The sequence below is a fragment of the Phycodurus eques genome, chromosome 11, assembly GCF_024500275.1.
Source record: "Phycodurus eques isolate BA_2022a chromosome 11, UOR_Pequ_1.1, whole genome shotgun sequence".
NCBI classification, from domain to species: domain Eukaryota; kingdom Metazoa; phylum Chordata; class Actinopteri; order Syngnathiformes; family Syngnathidae; genus Phycodurus; species Phycodurus eques.
Window position 1 is genome coordinate 19,522,957 of NC_084535.1, and position 17,475 is coordinate 19,540,431.

The following is a 17,475-nucleotide window of genomic DNA, read 5'->3' on the forward strand; positions in this document are numbered from 1 at the left end:
CTTTTTAATTGAAATCAATAATTATTAAGCCGAAAAACAGAATAAGTGAAAATACTGGAAAAAATGTCACCCAAAAACATATTTATAAGATATAGATTTTTTTTCCTCCCTACATTCTCTCTCTCTGCTTATGCTTCCTTGGTGGTGATGCTATTGATTTTTGTAAGGCGGCATAATACACACATTTTTCAACTTCAGGCTAGATAATGCTGAGATTATGTAGGAAAAGTTGCATTGGGATGATTGAGGCTATATTATTACCTGGACACCAGCAGTATGCTCGACTGCTTGTAGCACACGTCTATCAGCCATCATCAGACCATCGAAAGTCCAAGCCCATTTCTACCCCCTCCCCCCTTTCTCTTTTTCATTGCAGAAGCTTCAATCCAAAGACAGCCAGAGAGAGAAATTGCGCAATTAGGTCTTCTCAATTGAACTATTTTCTCTTAAATCACATTGTGTCTGTGTGTGTATTGGTCTACATGTGGGGGTCCTCCTTTGGCCTCACTTTGAGCCCTCTGGTTCAGCCTGTGCTCTTTTTTGATTCGATAAATGAAAAGCTGTAAATGCCTGTCGAGATTGTGTGCTGACAGCTTCCATCAGAAATTACATTTAGTGTGACGTATTGTGTCTCTTGTCTTCGTCTCGTCGTCTATCGCTTCGCAATGGCTGTTTCCGTTGTGGCTCCCGATAAGGCCACCGAGCTGAAAGAAGATCGCAGTCCATCAGAAGCTACAGTCAGGACCACCTTCACCATCCTGCTTATTGACAAGAATGACAATGCCCCAAAGTTCAACAGTTCTGAGTACCGTGTCCGCATCACCGAGCTTGCCCAGGTGGGCTTTGCGCTGCCCCTCTTCATTCAGGCTGAAGACAAGGATGAGGTGGGTTAATCATTGTCACTGCTACTCACTGTAATGTTGACTTGATACTGTTGTCCGTCAATAGTAATCATCTAGACATTTTTAAACAGCACATTTAGTGTTCCTGCCACTTACCATTAGCCTTATCTATTAGTCATCCAATCACAACACATGCACACACTCAGTTCACTTTAAGCTTCCTTTCACTCTGTCTGTCTCTCTCAAATGCTGCACACATGCTTGTGCACACAGCCGACACCTGCACATTGGACTTCACTACAATTTAATTTGCTCTCGAAGAGATGGGACAGAGGATCAAATTATGCTTAACGAGGAAAATCAATCACCGAGGGTGCAGATAAGAAGAAAGCTAGTCAACTCTGATTGATTTAGGTACAGAAGCAGTCAGGGTGGAATTTGTCAAATAACTACAAGTCAAGTGGATGGTGGGGGACGGTAGAGAGGAGAACAGAGGGCGTAAAAATAGTTCAAAAAAAGTTTCAATAATTAATGCTCTACTGCATGGAATGGGAGCATTTACCACTGAAAATCGAGATTTGGTAAATAGAAAAATACACTGAAGTTGATTTTAAAAACTAAAGAAAATGAATAATCATATATAATTCATAATAATGAGTTCCTACAAAAAAAAGTCTTATGTGTTATCAAATTAAATTCTAACCCCAAATCTTTGAGATGACGGCAAAAATATGGCCTTTTCAGGGTAGCATCATCTCAAGACATTAGCCAGGAAGTTATAGCCAGGGCGCAAATGAGTCTTCCAAACGGACAATGACCAAAAGCTTACTGCCAGACTGTGTACAAAGTCGCTAAGGATAACAAAGACATTGATTTTGGAGTGGCCATCACGAAGCACTGATCTCAATCCTGTGAAAATGTATGGCCAGACCTGAAAATGCCCGTGCGAGCAAGGCGGCCTACAAATTTGCCTCAGTTACACCAGTTATGTCAGGAAAAATGGGTAAAAATTGTGGAAGTCTACCCAAAACCTTTGACCCAAGTTATATAGTTTAAAGGCAATGGTACCAAATACTAAAGAAATGCATGTAAACCTCTAACTTAAAAGAAAGTAATGAAAAAGTGTCCAAAAAAAGCCTCCTCTCATTATTCCGGCTATATCTAATAGAAATAATTTGGATAATCCTTAATTGACGTAAAACAGGGAAAGTTTATTCTGATTTCATGTCATACAGTTAAAAAAAGTGTATGTGTCTTTTAGACAGTGTATGTAAACTGGTTTTTAACTGTACATATTATGACTTTATGAAGGAAAGTACAGTAAACAGAGTCCCATCACACTGAGGATTTGACATTACTTAACTGAAGAACAATCACCAAATTACCTTAAGGTCAAGGAATGTAAAACTCAGATTTGTTAGAGGTTGATGCATTAGTTTCACATACACGTGCAAGCTTCAGAGGTAATTGCTATTTGTTTTGATTTGCTGTCTTGATCTGGTAAAACCCGCATGTCAGTAATGATGTGCACACTCATTCACACTCCGTTACACCTGCGCAGGAATCTTACATTCCTGTAGTTCAAGGAATTCTAGGCAGATGTTTTATTTTTGAGACTGTGACACAAGTGGTAGTTACCCCTCTCTCACGCTCTTTTTGGCTGTTAGTTCTTCCCTTTGTTCTTCTGCTTGGCTGGCGTCTACAAAACTTTTTTTATGCTGGAACCTGTCAACAAACTTTATGGATGTCACTCCTGACAGGGTACTTTTATCAGGGGCTTCTAAAGGCTCAAGTAAATGGAAGAGCAATTATATTTATGGGCAGTTTGAGGTGACATCCCTGCATATTGGATGGTCTTTTAAATAGGAGCCATCAGCCACAATGGTTCTCACACAGATAAAAACAAAAACAAGGGGGCTATTTGGCTGCCAGCAAAATACTAATCGACCAGTGCACTCATCTTCCTCTGTCTGCCAGAGTGGTGATGCGACGGGCTGCCCTGCAGCTTTAAAGAGGTCGGGGGTTGGGGGGCTCCAGAGAAGGTTTTTTGGCTCAAGGCAGCCACGGACTTCTCCTGGTTGTGGTGTCATTTTGACCCTGCCTTGATTTATATTCATGCTTTTGTACTGGAGGGATTATCGGTGTTTGAAAGACAAAGTCATTAGGTGCTCTTTTTAGAGGTTATATGGAATTTCATGTCAGATAGAAAGATATTTCCACAGCATAGTTAAAAATTAGACAGTGCCAACTCTTGAGCCACCTCAATAGTTGGCAATGTTCTCCAACACAAACTCCATCCCACATAGTCGGCAGCATTTTGTGAGCCAGAACCAAATCCCTGATGTACGTTTCTGTATTTAGGTAGATAGTCACGGTTGTCATCAGCGATCACAACATCTCTTTCTGCTCATAAAACAGTTCTAAAATGTATTAAAACAAACAGAATCCTATTCTTTGATATGTGTCCAAATGTAGAAAGAATAACTGGAAAATCCTTTTGGAGACTGTCCAAATAAAATGTCCAGACAGAGAAAGTGGCATCAGAAAGTTTTCTGCAGCACTATGTAGCCGTCAGCCTTCATCTTCTCTCTAACAATGCTTTAAAAGTTGCCTGAATGACGTTGTATTTAAAAAAAAATTATAAGCCAGTAAAAAGCCATAGATCACCTCCAACTTGTTCAAATAAGTTGACTGCTCCAACAGTTTCACTTTAGGATACCTGTTTGACAGATACTGTGTGTACCTGCTATTTGATGCTACTAAACTAGAACTGGGTGTTGTTATTTCTCTGCTTTAGGTATTTTGGCTATTAGGCATCATATAAATGTTAAAATGTAAAGCACAGTTTGTTCTTGGTTTGTTTTCAGAAAAAAGTGAGTTTGTTTTCTGCATTTCTTTGTAGTGTAGTGCATAAATAAATTTTCTCTTGTTCCACCATTAATCATAAAAAAAGCATGTACTGGAAAAGCATAGATTTTAAACATCTGCTTCCGTTGACTATATCAATACATCCTCCATCATTTCGTCTCATTAAATATTGTTCTGTAAACTCTCATCCTTCCTGTGGCAGGGGGTGAACAGCATGTTCCAGGTGTTCCTCACAGGGAACAATTCCGAATACTTTACCATCTCTCCCACGGCTGTACAAGGGCGTGCCGACATCAGAATGAGGGTCGCGATGCCACTAGACTATGAGCGAATCCGCACCTACAGTTATTCAGTAAGTTTAAAGATTTCTATACCTATTCCGCATTGTATATAATAACACACCTCTGGTTGGTATCCAAACTCTGCAACTTTGAAAAGAAAAAAGGAGGAGGTGTGGAAGATGGACTACTAAAAATGCATCAAGGTTCAGGTGAAGAATTCCTTTGATGACAGATCACAAAGGAACTCTTCTAGTCTTTCAAACTCTAAATTAGCTTGATCTACACAAGACCCATTACCAAGCAACAATGAGGGTAATCAAATGCCTTAAAACTTTCTGCTCTTATTTCTTTGGGAGCCAGGATCATGAGTATCAAGTATCTTCTCTGCAACACTGAGGACTTTTTTGAGCTCTAAAAAGTCTAATTGATATACTGTATCAGGTTAAATTTTAATGATTGGTGTCAACACCCTTTTTATTTTTTTCCAGCTCTACGCCAATGAGTCCATATCCGACCATGTGGGATTTGCCCGCATTTTTATTGACCTTATCAATGAGAATGATAACAGACCCATCTTCAGCAAATCTCTCTACAACATCAGTCTCCCTGAAAATACACCCAGCGGTACCTCACTGCTTCGTATCCTGGTGAGTGTGAAAAGAGCGCACAGCCCAGTGAACGAATGTTGAATGCCATAATAGAAAGAACACTTGCCAACTAAATGGACAAGGTACACTGAACCGGCGTATCCACTTGTTGCCATTCATGCAACAGAAAAAGTCATGGTTTCCTGCGAGTATGACAGTGTTGGTTGAAATAAGATTTCACACTGAGTAAGTCAATTTGTGAGTAAATTGAGACAAGATTATCAGTATTCAGAATTATTGTGACATCTTTGTTTCGTGAAGGGCCGTGAAATTGTTCTAATCTTATGTGTGTGCCTTGGCTCAATGAAGGTTGGGAAACACTAGTAAAGTCTTGTTCCCCTTTGGGTTCTCCCTGCAGGGGTCACCAGCAGGAAGTCATGTTTCTAACTCGCATGATTTGTATGGCTTACTTCTTATGCCAGATGCCCTCCTGGATACACACCACCCACTTCTCTGGGCATGGGATCCGCATTGTAGAACTCCATTGGCTGGGTGTCGGAAAAAATAACAACAACAACTGCGTATCCCTTCCTTAATACCAAGTCAGTATGTGAGCCGAAGATACAATATTATAATACGTAATCGATAGTACACATTTACTCTAACAGGGGCATTCATATTATTGTGAATGTATAAATTTAAAAAAGCATAACATTATTATTCATCGCCACTCGATACAACCAGCCACACCTACAGTACATTCCACTTGGTTCAAGTGTAAAACCCACTGTGTGAAAATCAATAGTGTTTATAGACCCGTGCTCATGAAATGGAGATTGCAGGGCAATCTAATGCCCGATAAGTCTGGGTGATGTTGGCCTTGTGTGGCCTGCCTGAGAATATGGAATACTGAGAATGAGCAGGCTGTAAAGAGAAAAAGTGACGGCTGCTCAAACACACACACACTGAATGCCACTGAAGACACAATACAAACATTAAACAGATGTTGCCCACTCATGGCGAACTCTTCACTAAAAGGGAAAAATGGAAATACATTCATACACACAGACACAAAGCCACTACACTCACTATCTCCTTCAACTCCCTCAAAGTCAACACATGGCTAAAATGAGACAGTGTTATTGTAGGCTCTATTAGTTAGCCCACATGATTACAATCTAGGGTTGTGTGTATGTGTGTGTGTGTCTGTGTGTGTTTGTCCAGTAATGTGTTTGCACAGATTTGTTTACCAGTGTGACTCTGTCATAATTTAGTTCATTAGTAATTTAGACAGTGAGTTACAACGGTTGTGATGCAATGAATGCAGCAGGCAGTTTATTTTCATGCTGCTGTCTGATTAAACAAGTGATTGTCACTCCCCATGTCGTTTTGGTTCTCACGAGGAATGTTGAGGTCGGATTTTTAACCATCCATCGAAATTCTATACCGCTTGTTCTCATTAGGGTTATGGGTAATTGGAGCCTATCCCAGCTACACCCTGGACTGGTCACTACGTAATTGTAAGGTACATACGGTATAGACAAACATACTCTCATTCACATGGACAATTTATATTGTATTAAATTGCCCCAATGGCCGCATCTACCTCACAGTTCCGAGGACCTGGGTTCAAATCCGGCCTCGCCTGTGTGGAGTTTGCACGTTCTCCCCGTGCCTGGGTGGGTTTTCTGCGGGTAGTCCGGTTTCCTCCCACATCCCAAAAACATGCATGGTAGGTTAATTGAAGACCCCAGATTGTCCGTAGGTGCAAATGTGACTGCAAATGGTTGTTTGTTTATATGTGCCCTGCAATTGGCGTGTGACCAGTTCTGGGTGTACCCCGCCTCTCACCGAGAGTCAGCTGGGACAGGCTCCAGCACACCCGCGTCCTTAGTGAGGATAAGCGGTATGGAAAATGGATGGATAGATATTACCCCAACAAGCATGTTTTGGAATGTCCCCAGTGTGCTGCCTCAATTACGTTTCTAGATGACAAAAATTACCAAAATTGTGTAACATAGCACATCTGTATGTAGATTGCATACGAGGAAAAACAACCCAAACAATCATGATTATTATACATATTACTACAGGACGTCCTCGAGTTACGACGCACTCGACCTACGACATTTCGACTTTACGACGCCTGTGCCTCGTCCGCCATTTTGTCCCAGCACCATAGTGTTTCTGCTTAGCAAGTGCATAGTGCTTGTCTGTGTTTGTGTCCTTGCCTTTGTTTTTGTATCTTTGCCTTTTTCGCCCTCCTTTTTTCACACTCTCAACAGTAACGGTAAGTACAGCATCTTATTTTTTTATTTTAGTTTCTTTATACGAAGTGCTAACCTTCCCTGCTACGGTCACCTGACCGTGGTCAGGAGACGCATGGGTTAACTCCCTTCTCTCGTTGCACAGCTGAGCTGGGTGGTGGCAACAATAAAGGCACAAAGCACCGATTTGCTGCTTTAATGGCTTTATTAGCTCCTCTGCACATTTGACGTCAACGGGTCCTCCCCTAATCGCTACTCTTCCCCGGTCGGCGTCACTACACTTTCCACCGTACACACTCGTACCTGCGAGTTTGTTGTTAGTTTATATCTGCCCTGTGATTGGCTGGCGACCGGTTCAGGGTGTACCCCGCCTCTCGCCCGAAGATAGCTGGGATAGGCTCCAGCACGCCCACGACCCTAGTGAGGATAAGCAGATCAGAAAATGGATGGACGGAGAATTCAATGAATTCAGAATCTGTCTGTCTGTGCCCCAATCTAATTCACCAAAATTGCGTTAGACCAGCGGTCTATCAACTGCACCAAGACTTGGAAGTGGTCTGAGCAGGCGCAAATTAAGATCAACTTTCTGCAAGCAAATTGTCAATCTGTCGGGCGTATCGCCAAGGACACACCCTTGCTGGGCCGGAACGCCCAGCTTGGTGCAAACCGGTCTGCGGAATTGGCAAACCACTTAATTGTAGGGTACTATAGCCTCGCGCTTGCACGAAAATCAAGATACGCCGGTGCCGTCTACGTAAATAGAGCCCAATGTGTTTAAGATAAGCACACAAACCTTACAGCAGAAAATATGAGTGCAACACACTGCCTACAAAGTATCCAGCTGCCATCTGAAACATTGTTCGTTGTTAGCATCAACTCAGAATGTGTCTGTTTAATATGAAACAACAACCACAAAGAGAAAGACATTACTTACATTTTTGTCATATTTACAATGTTTTGTGGTTGAACAGAGAGGACCAGCAAACTTATTTTCAAAACTACATGGTCAAGATTTTTGTGCCCTGGACCGGAAATGTGTCACTAATGCCACAAAACATGAGCAAAACAACTGAGCATTAACTACTGTATATAATATTTAGCCTGCTCATCGAAAAAATGATATACAGTAAAAATATTTCAAAATATTGTCATTTTATTCTCATTTTTCAATTCAATTTATTTTATTTATCATTCAAGGTAATGTGGTGACCCTGTATTGACCAGCTGCCACTTCCAAAACCAAAAATCAATTTTAAAAGCTGAAAAATTAAGACATTGCAAATAAAACATTCTTATTCAATCAAAAATTTAAAATAATTACTGGTAAATAATCATAGTAGCTAGAAAAAAATACCATAATTGGATTTAAATTATCTGTACTGTTATTAAAAGTCCAGCATCTACTGTATATTAAACCGAGCTCATGTTAATTCGAGTGTTTTGTCACCATTCACCGTGTAACTCTGTTGCATCTCATTCATTGTCCTCCACGGCTTCATTTTGTCGACTTGTATAAATGTGCTGAGAGATCCAAAGGTATCAGATGTCTGTGAGGGGCATAAGAAGGTGGCCAAATGATTTTTATTACAAAAAACAATGATGACTGTCTCATTTTAATGGTCTGCATGTCCAGACATATTACACCTATAGTATAACTTACTGCCAAACTAAATGGCCTATTATTGCAATAGACCTTGAATTGGTTCTGCTTTTCTTCATAGTGTTTTTTGTTTTTTTTGTAGTGTTTTTTTTTCTTTTTACCTGGGCTAGAGGCAGATTTCCCTCTGTTTCAAACTGTAAAATAAGCATGAAACAAACAATGATAAACACTACGTTATGTGTCTTTCCCTGTATGTCAGGGACTCATCATCTGTGGTCTGTAATGGCCTTCTTCTTTAACAACACTACCGTAACTTGTCTGAATTTTAAAAAGTCTTCATGACTTTCTAAAATTGCTAAAATGCTTATTCTTTGTCATAGCTGAGTTTACGTTGTCTTCAACAACATATTTGAGCACTTTCCACTTCAGACTCTTTTTACTGTGTTGACAAGGTTCCTTTTTGCGCTTAGTGGTGACATCTGTACTCTAACCAGTGGGCTTTAGAATAGCTTGGTTTGAATTGGTAAAAATAGTCAAGTATTTTTCAATTTGTGAATTTAGATAAAGATTTGACCTGTTGATTACCGTAAGTACCCTTTGTAGTTAATGTGCACCTTCATGTTAAAAGAGAGCCATAAAATAAGTGCCGTATGCTATAAGACTACTTTTTAACTCACAATGAATGTCATTGTCAAGAGGTGTGTATTTCTGTAGCCGAGAATTGTCCCAGTGGTGTGAAGAGACAGGAATCTAGATAGGGTGGAGTCTGGGTAATGTTTATACAATGCTTTATACCTATGCTAATTGGAATTATGCATGTTGTTGCCAGCTCTTCTCAAAAGTGCCCAACAAGCAATCTGATAATGTTGCTGAAAGGCTTGGTTTAGGTTAATATTCATTGCTCATCTGATCGGCCCTGATGTACAGAGGTAGCTGATGCATTTTGTAGTGCCCACTCCTGCATCCCTGTGGACACTTACACCCAACACATAGGTACACACACAAACACAGCTATTTAATATTTATGTTTTGCAGTGCTACTTATCAGTATAAATATTTATAGTGATTTACTCTTTTGTCTGTATCCCTTCCTCTCTCACTTCATCTCTGTGTATTTTTTTTTTTTTTTTTTTTTTTTGCTCTTGAGACTTTAGACATTAGGAGCTGCTAATGTTAGTAGAAATCAACGTGATTTTGCAATAGAGGGTTTCAGAGGGTATGTCTCCTCTATCATTTTCATTCTTTTACGTTTAGAATGTGAGTGTTTTTTGGCTGATGATTTTTGGGCTCTCCGATGGTCACCATGGTTTACAAGCTTGCAGTTTTGCTGTCAATTTAGTCAACCACATTCATAGCTGTTGTCTCTATCTTCTCAAAGGATGCTGATGCCCATGCTTATTGGTCTCAAAGTTTTATATTACTTTGTGACAAGCCATCTCCATCTGTACAAAATTAGTGGTACACTTAGATATTGCATCAACAGGGACGGATAATGAATGAAATTAATGGAGTTCGTCCCTCCTCGGTTGCCATATTTTTTTTTTACTTTTTCTGGGAAGACAAGGTTGTGTGTAAGTTCTCTCATGTTCTTCCACACCAAACTCCTCCAAGCATGCGTTTATTGACCGGGCTTTTTGCTCTGAAAGACAGTCATGTTGGAACACAAAAGGGCTTTCAACAAATATTTTTTACATATTGGAAGCATAGAATTATCCAAAATGTCTTGACAGAAAGAAGGGGTAAGTTTCAGGGTAATTGAAGCATCTTGTTCAATCCCTGATTCATTGATTGGGGTTGGTTGGTTGAAAGATGTTACCTATGACTTCTGTCAAGACAATGTATCAGAGTGATTTACTTTACTCCTGCCAGCGATGAAACAGGTTTCCAATAGTAATAGTAATAGTAGGAGTAGATATAGTGCGTCAAGGGTACAGATCCCTTGTAAGGGGGTTGATCTAAACATAATTTTAAAACATGTAGAATTAGTCATTTGTTGTGACAAGGTGTCAAGCGTACATAATAAATACTAACAAATAATGGATTGAATGATATGCGGTTTAATCATGTCACTAAAAGGCACATTACCGCTAAAAGAACATCCCTGCCCTAGTTATGGCTGCGTGTTAAACATGTCTATTGTGACTGTGTCATGTCTTGACGTCAGTTCTGCTCCCTCATCATTCAGCGATACTGCTGCTACCACTTTGTCCCTTTTATTCAGTGTGTGTCTTCAGTGTAATCATAACTCTCTAATCTCATTCTTTCATCATTGAGGACAGAGGCAGAAAGAGAGGGGGAGGATGAAGGCCTTTCAGCAACACGAAGCTGCCAGCTGCTTTAAGCCTTTTCACTGGCAGCTCAAACTGGATCTCCCGTTTTTGCATCCAACACAGTCACCCACCTTTCTCTTTATACCTCTTTTCTTTACTTTTGAGTTAAAGGCTATTTTTTACCACTTCACATGTGCTTTGAATAATTATAGCTGCCTAAATACTAGACGTTTTCCCACTGCCACTGTGTCAATTTCCTTCCTTTAAATAGCTGGAGTTCTTCTGTGTCATGTTGATTAAATTCACACAGACACAATAATAATAATAATAATCCATCCATGCATTTTCTGGACCGCATATCCTCACTAGGGTCGCGGGCATGCTAAAGCCTATCCCAGCTATAGCAGCCAATCGCAGAATAATAATAATAATAATAATAATAATTGGGTGTAGTGACACACCCACACACAAACACTCACACACACATTGTATGCACCCGCACTCATTACAGCCAGGCTTATACAGTACATGATCACATAAAATGCCTTCACTTATCACCATTATCAGTCTTGTGGACTCACATATACGCATATACACAGGCACCTATAAAGTGAGACCTACACACATACCATAAGTGTGTTTGCCCACTGGCCTCCCCTCTCTGATGGAAAGAAACACATCATTTAACCAAACTGGTCAACTGAAAACTAATTTCTCTTTTGTAGTTAGTGCCTGAGGCCCCAAGGGGGGTTTTAGAGTTTATATTGGCAATCACCAGCTCACTGACTTTTTGCGCACAAGTCCTTATCAACTTTTTTGAAAAAGAATGCTGACTATAATACTTTCGCGCAGCGGATATTTTAACCATTTGGCATTCACAGTACAGTCACATTCAAAATACAGTATAAGGAGGCTACACGCACTATCATCAAATCTTACTTATTAATTTTGACTTACTGGCATTATTCTTAATGACTTTGACTTCAGAGTTCATGTATTTTAAGGATTAAGTAAATTTTTGTTGTTGTTGTTGTTTTTTCAGCAATTCAGCAACTAGTGTAACCTGTAAGACGTAGTCTTCCATTTTGATTATAGAAGCTAAAGGCTTGTTAGCGCTCGAAAAGAAAACATAAAAAATGTACGTATGTAAAAACCACTTTATTGGATTTTTTAAAAAGACCAAAACCTAAAAATAATCAAAGACTAGAAAACCAGAAATGCTTCCCTGCTAATGTACATTTCAAGAATGAATCTGCATATAACTGAAATTTGTGAACTGGCATCTGCTTATGAACTATTTGTTAATTCACTACCTATTTTTTTTTATCTTTGTTGAATGAGCATTTAATCTACAATAATAAGAAGAGATAGTTACATAATACCCATGGTTAAGTAAAGTTGTAGTAAAATCCTATACCCAACAATGTTTATATCCGCTAAATCTAAAATAGGCTTTTAAGCATCTAAAGTTGAAAGTCTTTGGCTTGCAGTTGGCAAAGTGACTTGTCCACACTGTCATGATGATTGTTCAGAGGATGGGAGTTAATGACTGATGGGAGGGAAAGAAAAGATGGCTATCGCCTTTATTTCTTAACCTCGCACCCCTCTCTCGCACTCACTCTCTCCTTTTCTGTCGCTAAGGCAAGAGGGGCACTATAGCTCCCCAGAGGCGCTCCTGTCGCCGCCTCGATAGCTGTCACGCTAACACCCCCACTGCTATCATTGGAGCACTTATGGGCCTGTCACTCACCTGGGAGAGGGGGAGCAAAAGAGACAGAACCATCAAGGGGAAAGAGTGTGCAGAGGAGATATGTAGAGGGAGTGCATTGGGAAAATGGAGAAGGGCGGAGTGGAGGATGAGAGGGGGTGACGACAGAAGGAATAGGAGAAAGATAAAGGAGGAGTGGGAGAAGGTGGGATGAGTACAGATTCAAAAATAAAGAGGAAGAGAAGGAATTGAGGATGAGCTCTTCAAGACACCGCAGACGAAGCCTCAGAGGTTAATAAAAGAACCTGACTGGAGTTCCAAAGACTTCTTATTTATTTGGTGTCCCTCTTTGCAAGTTAGCAGCATGTGCTTCAGTGCATTTGACAACAAAGTGATTTAGACATTAAAAAGAAACATTGATTTACCATCCGGGATGATGTGAAATTACAGGCTCGAGCACAACAGTGTAGCGAACAGATGACAGTTGCAGCCTTTGCGCTACCGCTGAAATTGTGAAAGTTTGGACATAACTGGTGAACCACACTTTTTCCTCACAAGAATACAGCAGTCATCAAGAATTCTTCAGATTTTTCTTTGCCTTACCTCATCCACACAAGTCCCCATTTGTGCTGAATGGCCTTTGTGATGCAGCATTCCCATTTTTCAGAACTTTAGACAGTGATTGTGATCTTAAGTTTTAAGTTTATCACTTTCTGCGACTGGCTGGTTGACCAGTCCAGAGCGTACCCCGCCTTTCACCCAAAGTCAGCCAGGAAAGTCTATTTTACTCCTGTGGTCATAGTGAGGATAAGTGGTATCGAAGATGGATGCATGGATTTTTACTATTATACTGTACTATGTGCTTAACTCAGGGTGGGGAACCTTTTTTACTATACGGAGGCCATCTTTCTATAAAGCCCTCTGAGGGTCATTTAATAAATTTCTCAACAAAATGTTGCAATGATCAAACAAATGTATTATTACATATTATGAGCTATTGTGGGTTAAATATTTTGGAGCTTGGCAAAATAAAGCCTGTCTGCAGAATATCTGCACCATAGCCACCTTGTTTGTGGAGTTTGTAGACTCAAGATTGTGCTAGAGCCCACACAGCTTGTGCAGGCACATTCTTTGTGCTCGTGTTGTCCAAAAATGTGAAGTTATGAAGCGAGTGTGAATCCAATACACTAAATCTAGCATTACTTTCTGTATCATTAACCACTGACTTCTAGAAATGTGTTGCTTGATGACATCGGTTCTTCAACTGTTTTCTTGTATTTTTTCTTTTCACGCAGGCTACAGATGGAGACCTTGGCACATTTGGTATTGTGCGTTACTACTTCAGCGATGAGCCAGACCAGTAAGATGCATCTATATAAACTGCATTGTATCATATATTATTTTCTTTAATCCTGATATGGCAGAGGAAATCGGAAACCAAAATGAGAGCAGGCGGGGAGAACCTTTCTGCTCATGTAAAATATAATCGCAACATATCGTCTGTTCAGTAATGCAGTTTTGGAGCTTCTGAATGAGCTAAGGGCTGACTTGAATGAAGCCAGTCACAAGAAGGAGTCATGCCATATCACATATGACAAAACATCTTTTGGCTCTGCCTTTCCGTGTGTCTGGGTCATTTTAGCGCACTGTCACAATTGGTGCTCGCCTCTTCAGAGGAGTTTTCTGGGTGTGGTTTTAAATAAAATGTTACGCAGGATGGGCACACACTCAAAGGTGTTCTCTGTCAATTGACTGTCTGTTGTCGTACTAGAGCGGCTCCAACTACCGGAGACAAATTCCTTGTGTGGTTGTTTTTTTGGACATACTTGGCACTATGGCAAATACTCCAATTGCCATGCACTCAAGACAAGTTAAATTAAACAAACATGGCTTTTAAGTGGTTGCTGGCTTTTCCAAAATTATCTTAGAATCGATTTATTTTCTTTAACTCAGTAATGTTTGTTTGCCTCTTTCACCAACACTTCCAATTCCATCACTTTTAACCTCCGCTTGCGGTGCTTTCCTGAATGTTCAAAAACCATCAGAGCTGCACTAAGTTACCTAAAAGTATGTACTGTATGCATTTTAGTGACATCCCATTCTTAATCCACAGGGTTTAATATGAGATTGGAGATCTGCAATTATAACATCTTAAACTCTTCTGGAAAGGCTTTCCACAAGCTTTAGGAGTGTGTTTGTGGGAATTTATGACCATTTTTCCAGAAGTATAGATTTTGTACAGTCAAACAGTTGGGGGATTATCCCTTCCTGTTCCAACATGTCTGTGCACTAGTGCACAAAGCAAGGTCCATAAAGACCCGGATGAGGGAATTTGCTATTGATGAACTTGACCGGCCTGCCCTCAACCTGATAAATCACCTTTGGGTTAATGTCGAGTCGATAGTGAGCCAGGCCTTCTCATCCAACATCCAACTCACAAATACGCTTCTGGAAGAATGGTCAAAAATTTCATAAACCCACTCCTAAACATTGTTAAAAGCATTCCCACAAGCGTTGAAGCTGTTTTAGCTGCAAGGGTGTACCAACATCATTGCGATATCAGTTAAAATCATATGCAGAGCTGCCAAATGTTACGGAACGTCCATATTGTGTTCCAAAAATCACTGAATGCTTACTCGTTGCGCCCATAACACAGATTGTTCCAGATACTAGGGGGGAAAAAATCCAACGTCTGACATTACCGGCCAGTACAGCACTGTGCCAGCCACCGTGATGTAAATTTCATAAATGAATTAGATGAAATAAACACTATATTGTTTAAAAAAAAAAAAAAGAAAGAAAGAAAGCTGCTTGGTGTATGCTATTTTATTACGCCGCGCCTCCCGGCCACCAAGCCGCGGAGGTGAAGGTTCTCGTTGCGTCTGGTGTCAACGCATTGTAAGTCACTAATTATCGCCTCCACTGTAGCGAATAAACTACACTTCTTACACATATCGTTTACGTTATCACGAAGGGAGGGCGAGCAGTGGGTCGGAAAAGACGGAAAAGCATGATGCTAATTGCTAAGCTATCGTGTCATGAAGTCGCAAAACACCGAGATAAGTGATTAGGTTATTCAGTACACTTGTCACATAGGTCTCGCTGGAACCACGTTGTAGCAGAGAGTAAGTTTGAACAAAATAACAAGGCAACCAATACGCGTCTGGAGCTATAAATGTAAAGTAATTAACAGCCTCACAAGATGCCCTTTATTAATAATAATGATAATAGACTTCCTTTTTTTTTTAACCAAAGTTGAAAACAGAATTGGTAAAGGCGAATGAATCCGTAGACACAGATAGTTTTGACGATCTCATATACTTTGATTCAGGCATCCGCCATTACAAGGTTGGTGCAATAAAAAAATAACTGGTCATAATTTATTAATGATTATGATTATAGACTAATGATTATGTTGTGCAATTGAACAGTATGCAGAATTATTTTTATCCTATTACAAAATATACTGCAATAATTGCTTCGCGGTAATGTTCATGACAAAATTTGGAAAATATGGAAATTCAGACAAATTTAGACAAATTGTTCTGGAATTGAATTTCTATAGGCTGGCAGCTCTGCATATTTGAGTCAAGGCAGGGGAGCAAACACTTTTGGCAATATAATGTACCTAAAGCACAAAACCCTCTTTTAAATACAGCGGTCGCTACCCCTTTTAAACCTGTTGCCAACAATGCAGGCAATCCCTTCGAGTGAGTGATCACGCAATTTAGTGCCCACTTTTTCATATCTTAGTAAATCAGGCCCAATATGATAATACATCTCCGCAGCTGTGAACATCAATTAAATTTTTTTATGTTCTTTCGCAGGTTTTCCTTAAATGCAGAGACAGGCTGGGTGATTCTGCGGGCCAGTTTGGATTATGAGTTGATGCGTCGCTTCACACTGACTGTGCTAGCGAGGGACGGAGGAGGGGAGGAGACCACCGGGAGGATCCGAGTCAATGTGCTCGACGTAAATGACAACGCGCCACTCTTCCAGAAGGAGGTGTACGTCGGCTCTTTGAGAGAGAACGAACAGGCTGTCCAGCCTGTGGCCCGAGTCAGGGTGAGGGGTTAAAAACTACTAATTATGATTACCTGAAAGCGGGAGATTTAGAAGTAGCATTAGTAGGCTAAATTAATAGTCATTCATAGGTAGTCACATGCAGTAATCCCTCAGTTATTGGTGAAATCCGCAAAGTAGCAACCACATAGTTTTTGTATTATTTATTCATATTTTAAAGCTGTATGAACCTTCCCTACACCCCTATTAACCTCTTCATATTCTTATAAACACATTCTATACTGTTAAACATATTTTACACTCTTAAACATACAGTAATGCACAGTAGTACTGTACACTATGTACTGTACATTTTATTCCTTGTAATATGTGTTAATGAATATTTATTTATGAATAGAATGACGCCAGTAAGGTCCATTCATTTATTTACAGTTTTAATGTTTTAAGCGAGGAGGTGTTTATTGTACCACAAAGAAAATACAGCACACACTCAAAATCCCACAATATGGCAAATTATGTGCAATATGAATGTGAACAAAATATGTAATGTACTGAATCTGCAATAGGTGAACCGTGATATAGCGAGGCAACACTGTACTTTATTTATGTGGAATTAATTTCAGACACCGATATACTGTATAATATATTCTCAATTGCTATTTCCATTCATCTAGTTCCTTGTTTTCCTCCGTGTTGTATAATCTTGCATTTGTGTATTTGTGTGTACTGTATCCAAGAAGAACAGGCTGACCTGGTGTGTTGGCTATTTGTCACTGCCACACAAAAGCCAGAGGTGCACAGGCACAATGGTAACCGATGGCTCAGCACTTCCTTTGATTGTGCCCTGAAGAGAAAGCCTATTACATAGTTTGTAGTGGTGGGTCCAGCGATGGCTTTCCCTTCCACAGTGCATAGCGGCGGCTTGTGTTTACACTGCAGGACGTCAGACGATTACTTGGTTCAACGCCTGGCTCACTGTGTTTGATTAGTCTCAGCTAACCTTAAATGCTTCTGATATTAATAAGCTGC

The 17,475-nt window shown here is 40.1% G+C and overlaps 1 protein-coding gene across 7 annotated transcripts in view; it reads left to right on the forward strand.

Annotated features, from left to right (window-relative positions):
- The window catches only part of cdh23 (cadherin-related 23), a 199,021-nt gene that overhangs the window by 113,629 nt on the left and 67,917 nt on the right, over positions 1–17,475 (forward strand). For all 7 annotated transcript variants that reach the window (XR_009769490.1, XR_009769491.1, XM_061690790.1 and 4 more), the window contains exons 11-15: positions 696–884; positions 3,913–4,062; positions 4,480–4,638; positions 13,719–13,783; positions 16,251–16,488. Coding sequence is in view for 5 of the 7 variants with exons in the window: in XM_061690790.1 (XP_061546774.1) it covers positions 696–884; positions 3,913–4,062; positions 4,480–4,638; positions 13,719–13,783; positions 16,251–16,488 (801 nt within the window). In the remaining 2 variants the exon portion in view is untranslated. The remainder of the gene's footprint in view (positions 1–695; positions 885–3,912; positions 4,063–4,479; positions 4,639–13,718; positions 13,784–16,250; positions 16,489–17,475) is intronic.